This window comes from Sapajus apella, unplaced genomic scaffold, assembly GCF_009761245.1.
Source record: "Sapajus apella isolate SASKATOON/1434 unplaced genomic scaffold, GSC_monkey_1.0 scaffold13, whole genome shotgun sequence".
Lineage (NCBI taxonomy): Eukaryota > Metazoa > Chordata > Mammalia > Primates > Cebidae > Sapajus > Sapajus apella.
Window position 1 is genome coordinate 22,340,868 of NW_022436953.1, and position 13,152 is coordinate 22,354,019.

A 13,152-nucleotide genomic window follows, 5' to 3' on the forward strand; every position below is an offset into this window, starting at 1 on the left:
AAAAAGCAAAAGTAGAGAATTTCAGTTTCCTATTTAAAAAAACGTGGGGGTAGGGGGGTGGGTTGGGAGTTTATTGTTCCAGTCACATGGAGAATTCCAAAATGACTGTAAAATGTATTTCATGGTTACTGATGTTTGTGTAAAACGAAAAATAGGGCCGGGCGCGGTGGCTCAAGCCTATAATCCCAGCACTTTGGGAGGCCAAGGCGGGTGGATCACGAGGTCAAGAGATCGAGACCATCCTGGTCAACATGGTGAAACCCCGTCTCTACTAAAAATACAAAAAATTAGCTGGCCATGGTGGTGCGTGCCTGTAATCCCAGCTACTCAGGAGGCTGAGGCAGGAGAATTGTCTGAACCCAGGAGGTGGAGGTTGCAGTGAGCCGAGATCGCGCCATTGCACTCCAGCCTGGGTAACAAGAGCGAAACTCCGTCCCCGCCAAAAAAAAAAAAAAAAAAAAAAAAAGATCTTTCAGACATCAATTACATACAATTCACACAAAACTCAAAACTCCTTTAAAGAGTAAAACAAACTAATTTCTTATTCAGTCATTTTTGGTTTGTTTTTTTTTTTTGAGACAGAGTCTTGCTGTTACCAAGGCTGGAGTGTAGTGGTGCCATCTTGGCTCACTGCAATCTCTACCTCCTGGGTTCAAGCAATCCTCCCATCTCAGCCTCCAGAGTAGCTGCGATTACAGGCATGCACCATCATGCCCGGCTAATTTTTTTGTATTTTTAGTAGAGAAGGGGTTTCACCATGTTGGCCAGGTTGCCCCAAAACTTCTGACCTCAAATGATCTGCCTGCCTGGATTACAGGCATGAGCCACCGCACAGGCTTCAGTCATTTAATATTCATGTGAATGCCAACATTTCAGTAAGAATAAAAACTAGTTCATTTTAAGCACACTTCAGAAAAGGGGTTCATTTGCAAAATTTACTCCTCAGTCAATTTCACAGCATGTCACTCAGATTTGATCTTCTCATCTTACCTTGCTGGGCAATATCATGGTAAAGACGCTCTACTCTAGAATTGTTTCTAAGAAGGTCCAAACACTGCCTGTAAGACTCCCACAGGAATTTAACCCATGGAGTTAAAAGTAATCTGTCAGTACGATCCTGAGTGTCTTCACCACTTACAGCACTTAGGAGAACACTACAAAGACAGAAAAAAATGTTGAAAGCAATTTTAGACAGTTTCCTACTTTGCCATATGATTAAAAACCAAAACCAACAATTTCCATCAGAAAACAGTGCAAATTCTTCCCACAATTTTGCATATACTGCAAACGTGTCACTATCTACTCCCTGAATTCCCAATCTGCATTATGATCATTTAAATTAGTATTTGCCCTTCTATCTTAAGGCTTATCATTTTCTACTTCTATGAATTTTAATTATTACATACATAAATTTATTGGTTACCATACATTCAAAACTTCGAAGATTAAAATTAGATGAAGACCCATGTAAAGGAAAACACTAAAGTAACAAAGCATTTATTAAATGTCTAAACCACATACCTCTCAGGAGTTTGAATATTATCCAGATCTTCTATATCTAAGACCATCTGCTGGGATTCTTCTTTAGCAGCTTCAGTTTTTTCCTCAGCCATTTTCAAATATGCCCTAACCACATCTTCTAGAGATTTTATGTTCACCTAATCCAAAAATACAAAAACTTTTCAGAATTTAAAACTATTTTTCCAATGAACTATGCTTTCAAGGCAAATTTTAATAGAAATACAATATATTAACTTTGAAAGGTTAGCTCTTCTGCAGATTACTAAAAGCACTTATTAAAAATACACAACCCAGTTCTGTTTGTACCTGTTGACAAATGTTCTTATACTGGTATAACCCCTCCTTAGCCAAGTGGCTCTTGCGAAGATCCACGCAAAGTTCCAAGTATTTCAACATAATTGGCTCGTGTATCTTTTGCCATGTTCTATGTTTCTTACTTTTCATAACATCATAAAGAACATCCAGAGCAGGCTGCTTTTTGCCAACCTCAAGAAATTCTGAAAAATGCAGAATTAAAATTAGTCATGTACACTATACAAAAAGTCTAAACTTTACTTTTTTTATTTTTAAACCAGGGGAAAGCGCGAACGCAGTCCCCTACTATGACAAATTATGCAGTGGAGTTTCCCTCATTTGGGGAAATCGCAGGGGTCAGCACATCCGGAGTGCAATGGAAGCCTCACCATGGGAAAACCACCTTCATCATCATGCTATCTCCCCTGCCAGGTTAAACTTTACTTTTTTAACCAGCTGTTTTAATTCCCCAACTCCAACTTTTTATTACGTTACAGTTATTTTTGACTTCTAAAGATATGCCATAATTATCAAAAGTAAAACAATAAAGAGATTTGTACTGTATCAAAACATGATCTAAGTGTAACTGAATTTCACTGTATTACACTGTGATTTAAAAGTTCCAGGTCAAGCGCAGTGGCTCACACCTGTAATCCGAACACTTTGGAAAGGCGCGGCAGGTGGATCACCCAGAGGTCAGGAGTGTGAGACCAGCCTGGCCAACATGGTGAAAACCCATCTCTACTAAAAATACAAAACTTAGCCGAGCATAGTGGCACATGCTACTAGGGAGGCTGAGGCGGGACAATCGCTTGAACTTGGGAAGCAGAGGTTGCAGTGAGCCAAGATTGCACCACTGCACTCCAGCCTGGGTGACAGAGCAAGACTCCATCTAAAAAAAAAAAAAGGTCCAGAAACTGAAATGTCTAGTGGAGAAAAAAATCTCCCACTGCAAATACAGAAAAATTCAAATATGACTTTACAGTCATACTGAATTGGTTAATGAAATTTCCACTAGTTCATGCTACAATCTGAGGTAGAGAAATACATTAGATTACCTTGGCTACTTTAAGATTCGTTAACTGTAGTTCAGTAAGTCTATTTCTGGGCTTTCTATTTTGATCACTCTCTACTAATCAATTTGTCCAGATTTTTTTTTTTTGAGATGAGTCAGACTGGAGTGCAGTGGTACAATCTCGGCTCACTGCAACCTCTACCTCTTGGGTTCAAGAGATTCTCCTGCTTCAGCCTCCCAAAGTGCTGGGATTACAGGCGTAAGCCACTGTGCCCAGCATTTTTATTTTCTTTTTTGAAACAGAGTCTTGTAACCCAGGCTGGAGTACAGTGGTATGATTTCAGTTCACTGCAACCACCACCTCCTGGGTTCAAGTGTGTCTCCTGCCTCAGCCTCCCAAGTAGTTGGGATTACAGGTGCCCACCACCACACCCAGCTAATTTTTGTATTTTTTAGTAGACACGGGGTTTTACCATGTTAACCAGGCTGGTCTTGAATTCCCGACACCTCAGGTGATCTGCCCACCTCAGCTTCCCAAAGTGCTGAAATGAAGCTCACCGCACCCGGCCAGTGTGTCTAATTTTCAGCACTACCACACTGTGTTGATTACTGCCGTGTCTCATACTAAAGTCTTAAAACCAGGTAATGAGTGTTTCAACTTTATTCTTCAGGATTGTACTGACTATAGTAGGTCTTTTATCTTTCCATATAAATTTTATTATCAGTTCGTAGGTATCTACAAAATAACTCACTGGGATTTTAATTGAACTGCACTGACTCTATAGATTAAGTTTAAATATGGAATCTCTCCCCACTTATTTACCCCATTCTAAATATGAAAAAAAAAACAGACAAATCCCAGTTGAAGGATACTATGGTTTGAATGTTTTGTGACCACCCAAAATTCGTATTAAAACTTAACTCTCATGGCCGGGCGCGGTGGCTCAAGCCTGTAATCCCAGCACTGTGGGAGGCCGAGGCGGGTGGATCACGAGGTCAAGAGATCGAGACCATCCTGGTCAACATGGTGAAACCCCGTCTCTACTAAAAATACAAAAAAAATTAGCTGGGCATGGTGGCGCATGCCTGTAATCCCAGCTACTCAGGAGGCTGGGGCAGGAGAATTGCCTGAACCCGGGAGGCGGAGGTTGCGGTGAGCCGAGATCGCGCCATTGCACTCCAGCCTGGGTAACACGAGTGAAACTCCGTCTCTAAAAAAAAAAAAACTTAACTCTTAGTAGGGCGTAGTGGCTCACGCCTGTAATCCAAGCACTTTGGAGGCCGAGGCAGGCGGATCACCTGACGTCAGGAGTTCAAGGTCAGCCTGACCAACATGGTGAAACACCGTCTTTAAAAAAAAAAAAAAAAAAGAAAAAAAAATTAAGAAAAAATGAAAAACTTAACTCTCAATTTAAGATGATTAAGAGGTGGAGCCCATAGGTAGTCATGAGGGCAGAGCCTTGTGGAAAGGCTTGAGAGAAATAGTTAGTCCCTTCCACAGTGTGAGGACACAGTGCTTGTCCATCCACTCCTGAAGAGGCAGTAAAAAAACACGACCATAAAAGCAGAGAGCCAGCTTTCGCCAAACACCAAACCTGTGGGTGTCTTGTCACAAATCTTGATCCTGGACTTCCCAGCCTCAAGAATTTCGAGAAATAAATTCCCGATGTTTACAATGTTCAAGCTGTAGTATTGTGTCAGCAGCAGCCACGGACTAAAAAAAAGGACACTTGACAAAATACCTGACCAGTACTCCTCAAAACTATTAAAGTCATCAAAAATAAGGAAAGACATGAAGAAGTACCCACCACTATTTGAAAAACAAAAGACAAGACTGAGATATTGTAGCCGTCAAGAGGAGACTTAGGAAACATGACAATTAAATATAATGTATCCTGGATAGGATAACAGGACAGAAAAAGACATTAGGAAAAGCTGGGGGAAAATCTGAATAAAGAATAGATTTCAGTTAATAATGTGTCAGTATTGGTTCATTAGTTGTTACTAAAAATCAACAGGGAGCCGAGTGTGGTGGCTCACACCTATAATTCCAACACTTTGGGAGGCCAAGGCAGGTGGATTACGTGAGGTCAGGAGTTTGAGACCAGTCTGGCTAACATGGTGAAACCTCGCCTCTACTAAAAATACAAAATTAATTGGGCATGGTGGCGGGTGCCTGAAATCCCAGCTACTCAGGGGGCTAAGGCAGGGAAAATCGCTTGAACCTGGTAGGTGGAGGTTGCAGTGAGCTGAAATTACGTCATTGCACTCCAGCCTGGTTGACGGAGCGAGACTCTGTCTCAAAAAAAAAAAAAAAAAACAAAACCTTATATTTCCTCATCTTTTATTTTCTTTTGTACACTTAATAGACTGGGGGAGAAAGCGATTATTTAACCTAAATCAACTGGTTAAATTCGTCTTAACATTCATTAATTGCCAAATTTCACACACACACAAACTTTCCACTGAACATTTAAAAAATAATTTAGGGGGGGCCGGGCGCGGTGGCTCAAGCCTGTAATCACAGCACTTTGGGAGGCAGAGGCGGGTGGATCACGAGGTCAAGAGATCGAGACCATCCTGGTCAACACGGTGAAACCCCGTCTCTACTAAAAATACAAAAAATTAGCTGGGCATGGTGACGCGTGCCTGTAATCCCAGCTACTCAGGAGGCTGAGGCAGGAGAATTGCTTGAACCCAGGAGGCGGAGGTTGCGGTGAGCCGAGATCGCGCCATTGCACTCCAGCCTGGGTAACAGGAGCGAAACTCCGTCCCAAAAAAAAAATAATAATAATAATAATTTAGGGGAATTAAAACACTAGTTTACACTATTTTAAAAAAAAAAGTCTTAAAACACTATGTGTATCTCCTTTTTAAAAATATCATTATTTTCCTTAGAAGAATGGGGTTTTTTTGGTTTTTTTTTTTTTAAACAGAGTCTCATTCCATCGTTCAGGCTGGAGTGCCGTGGCATGAGCTCGGCTCACTGAAACCTCCACCTCCCAGGTTCAAGGGATTCTTCTGCCTCAGCCTCCGGAGTGGCTGGGACTACAGACACACACTGCCACCATGGCCGCCTAATTTTTTGTATTTTTAGTAAAGACAGGGTTTCACCATGTTAGCCAGGATGGTCTCAATTTTCTAAACTTGTGATCTGTCCGCCTCTGCCTCCCCAAAGTACTAGAATTATAGGCGTGAACCACTGCACCTGGCCAGAATGCTTTTTCTTTTAAGAGTTGATAATATATAGCATTATCTACTATTAACTCTGTGCTAGGCAACCAATAGGCAAACATGTCCCTTATTTGGGGGTCTTACTAGATCCGCAGATTCAATAATTCTCTTTCTACCATTTCTTCTTTCAACTATCATATCTTCCAAAAATGATGCTTCCCAACATTCTTTCCTCCAGGAAAACCAAAAAAAATACTCCACCTCTCCAACATATTAAAAAGTTTGTGGACGAGCATGGTGGCTCACACCTGTAATCCTAGCACCCTGGGAGGCTGACATGGATGGATCACTGAAGTCAGGAGCTCGAGACAAGCCTGGCCAATATGGTGAAACCCCATCTCTACAAAAAATATAAAAAATGGCCAGGCATGGTGGCTCAGGCCTGTAATCCTGGCACGTTGGGAGGAACAGGTGGACAGACTGCCTGAGGTCAGGAGTTCAAGACCAATCTGGTCAACATAGTGAAACCCAGTCTCTACTAAAAATACAAAAAAATCAGCTGAAGCAGGGGAATTGCTTGAACCAAGGAGGCGGAGGTTACAGTGACAGAGATCATGCAACTGCCCTCCAGCCTGGGCGACAGAGTGAGATTCCGCCTCAAAAATAAAAAAAATACACAAAATTAGCGGGGTATGGTGGTGTACACCTGTAATCCCAGCTACCTGGGAGGCTGAGGCAGGAGAATCACCTGAATCCCAGAGGTGGAAGTTACAGGGAGCCGAGATTGCACCATTGCACTCCAGCCTTGAGAACAAGAGTGAAACTCCGTCTCAAAAATAAAAAAGTCTGCAACAGGATAAATCACAAAACATACTGAAATAAATCTTTACACAATACCTTATACGAAATAGCATTTTTCACATTTTCACCACCGCATGAAAACGTCCCATCTTTCACTGAGTCAATCTTACCACCCACCCCCCCCAAAAAAAAAAAAAAAAAAAAACTTACTAAATGAAACAAAGATGTAATATAACTAAATATTTTGTTAAAAGAAGCCTTTCCTGGCCAGGCACAGTGGCTCACGCCTGTAATCCCAGCACTGTGGGAGGCGAAGGAGGGTGGATCACAAGGTCAGGAGTTCAAGACCAGCCTGGCCAACATGGTGAAACCCCATCTCTACTAAAAATACAAAAAAATTAGCTGGGCATGGTGGCGTGTGCCTGTAATCCCAGCTGCTTCGGAACGCTGAGGCAGGAGAACTGCTTGAACCGGAGGCAGAGGTTGCAGTGAGCCAAGATCACGCCACTGCACTCCAGCCTCCACTAACAGAGCAAGACTCTATTTCAAAAAAAAAAAAGTCTTTCCTGATAGTGGGGGGTGGGGGTGGGAGAAGAAAAACTTCCAGTCTTCTTCCTATAGGGTACATAATATTTTCTAAAATCTAACAGCCAGGCACCCTGGCTCACATCTGTAATCCCAGCCCTTTGGGAGGCTGAGGTGGGTAGATCATCTGAGGTAGGGAGTTCAAGACCAGCCTGGCCAACATGGTGAAACTTTGTTTCCACTAAAAACACAAATTAGCTGGGTGTGGTGGTACATGCCTATAATCCCAACTACTCAGGAGGCTGAGACATAGGAATCACTTGAACCCAGGAGACAGAGGTACGGCAAGCCAAGACTACACCACTACATTCCAGCCTGGGCAAGAGGGAGGCTGTCTCAAAAAAAATAAAACAATAAAAACATAAAATAAAATGTTAACAATACATTAGGTGTTCTTCCTAACTATTTAACAAAAAAAGTCTCTTATCAAAAAACTTGGGAGTAAATGCCTTTAATTGAATTTATACTTTAAGAAAATCACAGCAGCGACTACCATACCCAACTCCTAATCTCAATAAGGCTTGTTTAGACATGGAACTGAAACCACTCTTCACTTCCTGAACAGCCAATAAAAACTTATGATTCCTTGGACGGGTGCAGTGGCTCACATCTGTAATCCCAGCACTTTGGGAGGCCAAGGTAAGCAGATCACTTGAGGCCAAGTGTTCCAGATCAGACTGGGCAACATGGTCAAACCCCATCTCTACTAAAAAAAATACAAAAATTAGCCAGGCATGGTGGCATACACCTGCAATCCCAGCCACTAGGGAAGCTGAGGCAGGAGAATCACCTGAACCAGGGAGGCAGAGGTTGCAGTGAGCTGAGATGGCACCACTGTACTCCAGCCTGGGCACCAAGAATGAAACTCCATCTCAAAAAAACTTATGATCCCAGGCCAGGCATGGTGGCTCACGCCTGTAATCCAAGCACTTTGGAGGCCAAGGCGGGCGGATCACCTGAGGTCGGGAGTTCAAGAGCAGCCTGACCAACATGGTGAAGAGTCCTGTCTTAAAAATAAAAAAAATAAAAAAACTTATGATTCCAAATCCCATACTTTCTTTAAAATAGTCTGAAGCCACAGCAAACATTATACTGAAAAATATGTTTTTAAAAGACCACCTCCTCCGAAAAATAGAAGAAAATATGAATAGACAAGGATGTTTTTAAAATAAAATGTTGGGGCTGAGTGTAGTGGCTCGCACTTGTAATCCCAGCACTTTGAGAGGCCAAGGTGCATGATTCACTTGAGGTCAGAAGTTTGAAACCAGCCTAACCAACATGGTGAAACCCTGTCTCTACTAAAAACACAAAAAATTAGGTGGGGGTGATGCCCATTGCCTGTAATCCCAGTTACTTTCGAGGCTGAGGCAAGAGAATCACTTGAGCCGGGGAGGTGGAGGTTTCAGTGAGCCGAGATGAGGCCACTGCACTCCAGCCTGGCCAACAGAGCAAGACTCTGTCTCAAAATAAATAAATAAGTTAGTTGGAATAAGAAGAGATTTTTCATGATAATCCATGACAGTAAGTCTTCTGCCTTTGTCATAATTTGTATACAAGCATTTAGGGCCGGGCGCGGTGGCTCAAGCCTGTAATCCCAGCACTTTGGGAGGCCGAGGCGGGTGGATCACCAGGTCAAGAGATCGAGACCATCCTGTTCAACACGGTGAAACCCCATCTCTACTAAAAATACAAAAAATTAGCTGGGCACGGTGGTGCGTGCCTGTAATCCCAGCTACTCAGGAGGCTGAGGCAGGAGAATTGCCTGAACCCGGGAGGCGGAGGTTGTGGTGAGCGAGATTGCGCCATTGCACTCCAGCCTGGAAAAAATGAGTGAAACTCCCTCTCAAAAAAAAAAAAAAAAAAAAGAATTTAGTTCGTCTGAATTATTTAATGGTGGCCAGGGGAAGCTTTTGAGGCGGGAAAGAACTATGATAAACTAAAGGTTCTATTTCAATACTTAAATATTAACTTCCAAATTAATATTATAGAAATAAAAATTAAAATCTATAGTTATGGCCAGGTGCAGTGGCTCATGTCTATAATCCCAGAACACTCTGGGAGGCCGAGGCGGGCGGATCACAAGGTCAGGAGATCAAGACCATCCTGGGCAACATGATGAAACCCCGTCTCTACTAAAAAAATACAAAAATTTGCTGAGTGTGGTGGCGCATGCCTGTAATCCCACCTACTTGGGAGGCTGAGGCTGCAGAATTGCTTGAACCAGCAAGCCAGAGGTCGCCGTGAGCCACAAAACATGTCATTGCATTCCAGCCTGGCGACAGAGACTCCATGTCAAAAAAACAAAAAAAAAAATCTAGAATTATAAACCTTACTAGATAGGTGGGCATTCAGAGCATACTTCTAAAATTCATTACTGAAAGTATGTATATATAAAGTTTATATCAGTCCTTGATTTTTAATAGTTTATTTGTGCAACAGACCAAATGGATAAGCTACAATGTTAATCTGTGGGCTTAATAACAACTTTATTTTTTAAAGGCACTGGTTATAGAGCATAAACTATAAGGTCAGCAGCAGTTAGTTCGGCACTGCTAACTACGTAATGCAAAAAAAGGGGCCTTCTCCAAATGATTACAGGATACAAAATTCTTGACTGTAACTGCTGGTCCAATTTTCTTGAATGATTACTATAACTTTTCCCAAAAAATTGTTCTGATATATATGCTTATGGTGACCCAAACGACTATTCTACTTAAATTTATTTACATTTTATTAAGGTAATGCAATAGATTAGGTCTAAATATTGTTGGGCCACAAATGTTACATATAAAACGTTTAGATAAAATGAAATTATTTCCAATTAAGAAAATGCCCTTTGATCCTTCACTGATTTTGGAAGCACAGCACTGGGCCATCCACAACCTCACTTTGAGTCGGGATCCCTCACAAGATCAAAGGTATGAATTTCTACTCTGACAGTAACGCATGCGTCCCCATCCTACAGCTTCAAAGGGCTGCAAGCAAGGTGTCCACAGTCTTCTTTAAAAAGCTACACAAGCAAAATTAAAAGTTTCCTCAACAGTGCCCCTCATCTTGCCTACTTTAATTTCAGATACTTTCCTGGACCTGCCTTTCATGAACCAAGCCTATGTCAATTTAGAAACAGGAAAAAAATGTTTGATGCACATTACATATCTTTTCTATATCAAGTTCTTATGAAGATTCCAAAAAGAGAAGCAATGAAGGAAGCAAAGCCTGAACAAATATGTAATATTTAGGTCATTACAGTGCTTCAAAATTCAGCCTACTAGCATAGGGAAAAAAAAAACCTGTTGGACAAAGCATGCAGATGACTGTAAGACATCGACAACAGCCATGCAGAGTAATAATTTCACGCAGGTCATTTTGTATACTACAAATTCTAAGTTTCCAAACGTCAAAAAGTCAAACTTTGCTACCGTTTGGTTTATAGTAACAAAGTTCCATTTCAATCTATTCTTTCCGATATATTAACATCCTAAAACTTGTCTGCTCTAACCATTAGATCACTGGTTATCATTAGAATGAATTCGTGATCACACCTATGTTGTAGTTTGTTTTTTAAAACAGTGACTCCATTCCACCCAATGTGGAATTATCCTATTCCATCGACCAGTTCCCTCGCCCACAAAAGTGTTACTTTCAAACAAAAAGTACATGACCAACATATCTCTGGTCCTGCCAGATTATCAGTTTATGTGCTAACTCAAACTGCCGTTTTCACGAGATACATTTTGAAAGAACCTAACAAAATAAGCTCTCCAAACATAAGACTGTAACTCACACGGTATATTCGTCTACAACATGGGTAAGACCCAAAACTTCTGTTTTGGTGAAGCAAAGACGAAAATAAGAGTTATGCATGCCCTAATGATTAAAAAAAAAAAAAAAAAAAATGCCGGGTTAGGGGGGAAAAAAAACCATAAAGTTTCTTAAGACAAGAGACAAGCAAGAACATGTGCATCCTCAGAACGCCAACGTAACAAATGCCCTGGAGATCGGGGCACACAACTTTTTCCCTCAAGCCCCAAAGGCTTAAGCACACATATGGAAATAGAAAGAGCAGACAGCAGTGCTGGGCAGAAAAAAAGAAGTGATCTGAATGTCTAGAGACGTTGGTTTCACTCTCTTGGCTCGACGACTCCCGGAGTGACCTTGGGGAAACCTCTCTCTAGGCCTGTTTCGTTATAGGAGACCTGAAGTCCCTTTACGTTAACTCTACTCCAACTTCAGTGATTCGAAACAGGCTTTCGGACTGCTTCTAATGAATGCCAGGGGAAAAAAAAGAATCACGTTAAATGGTCAGAGGCCCCTAAGTGGATATAAAGTGGCTGGGTGAAAGGTAAGTGGACCCTGACCCAGCAAAGCACCGAGCGCAGCTTCAGAGAGCGAGGGTGGCTGCGGGAAGGCCGGGGGTGGGTCCGTAGGGCTCCCGGCCCGGGCAGGAGGTGGAGCCGAGGCTCTCGCATGCATTGTCCCCGGGAGGGAGCCATGTTTCTTACTCCCCGGCACTCCCAGATGGCGGACAGGGGCGCGGGGCCTAAGCAGACCAAAGCCCCGGGGACCTGGAGAGCCAGCGGAGGCAGGCAGCGGGGAGGGAGCTCCGGCCCGGGTAAGGGCTGTCTCCCGGACTGCCGTCCCCGCGACGCACTCTGAGGCGGTGGGGGGAAGGAAGGACCCCTGGGCGACGGTTCCGGGCTCCGCGCCTCCCAGACCCCAGTCGGTGGAGGGAAAAGGAAACCCATGCCGAACTACGGGGCTGGGACGGCGGCGGACAGGCCGCATCGGTCTCCTCTCTCGCCGCAGGCCGGGCGGCCGAGCAGTGGGAAGCAGGCCCGGGCTCTCGACCTCCGAGGCCTCGGGCGGCCCCAGCCCGGCGCGCCGGGGATCAGCTACTTACCGTTGGCACGTTTGAGGGCATTTTCCGGCCTCTGAAAATAGGCCGGCATCTTGGCGGCTGGCTCAGCTCACCCGGCGTCAGCAAACTCCCTAATGGCCCGGGCCGGGAGAGGAGACGAAGGGGAACCAGCGTAAGGTTCCACGCGCCCAGCCAGCAGTCGCCCGCGCCCAGCCGGCCAAAGACGGAAAAGGAAGATACCACGTGACCTCCGCGCGGCGGCCCTGCCGCCGCCCAGGCCCCGGATGTAGAGGGGGCGGGCCTCCATGCGCGCAGGCGCGCTGGCGTCACGCACGCCGCTAGACGTGGCGGCGCCGTGGTCCTCGGCGCGCGAGATCCAGTCTCTACTTGAGCCTTTTCTGGGTAAAGTTAGAGAGACGATTCCCAGGCCTTTCAATACTCGAGCGAGAATTGGGGTGGGAAGGGGGAGTGTGGGGTCAGAGTTTCTGTTTGGAGAACAAGCAAGCGTCTGCAGATTCATTTTCCACGCGACTTGTACGGAGTCCTGCAAAGTTAAAATAATGTCCCATCCGGCCGGGAATGGCCGGTCTTGGCTACCTGAAAATGCTGAGTTTATTTACGGAAATGCAGTGAGCAGGCCAGCGCCGCTCAACTGTGAGGGACAAGCATGGGGAGGAGTGACGCAGAAAACAAGCAAGGTTATTTTATATCTTGGTAAAGTAAAAAGTTGGTGTCAGAGGGATTGCCTGAGGAATAAAGGCTCTCTATCGGGGCAAGTGGAGACGGAGCGACCTGCCAAAGGAGGAAAAGCCCTGGAGCACAGCAGACTTCCTTGGTGTTTGAAAACACGTCGCGTTTTACATACAACGCACGTCACAGACATATTAAGAAAAATTAGTGGCGG

At 43.9% G+C, this 13,152-nt stretch overlaps 1 protein-coding gene and 1 non-coding gene across 2 annotated transcripts in view; both read right to left on the reverse strand.

Moving 5' to 3' along the window:
• EIF3A (eukaryotic translation initiation factor 3 subunit A) overlaps positions 1-12,548 on the reverse strand; it is a 52,732-nt gene extending 40,184 nt beyond the window's left edge. Inside the window, exons 1-4 of the mRNA XM_032282102.1 lie at positions 12,291-12,548; positions 1,828-2,018; positions 1,522-1,658; positions 957-1,154 (exon numbers count right to left, since the gene is read on the reverse strand). Coding sequence (XP_032137993.1) covers positions 957-1,154; positions 1,522-1,658; positions 1,828-2,018; positions 12,291-12,339 — 575 coding nt within the window. The 5' untranslated portion in view covers positions 12,340-12,548. The remainder of the gene's footprint in view (positions 1-956; positions 1,155-1,521; positions 1,659-1,827; positions 2,019-12,290) is intronic.
• LOC116554219 lies at positions 2,094-2,255 on the reverse strand. Its single transcript, XR_004270106.1, has one exon. It is a non-coding gene; the product is annotated as a U1 spliceosomal RNA (small nuclear RNA).
• Positions 12,549-13,152: the final 604 nt, after the last annotated feature.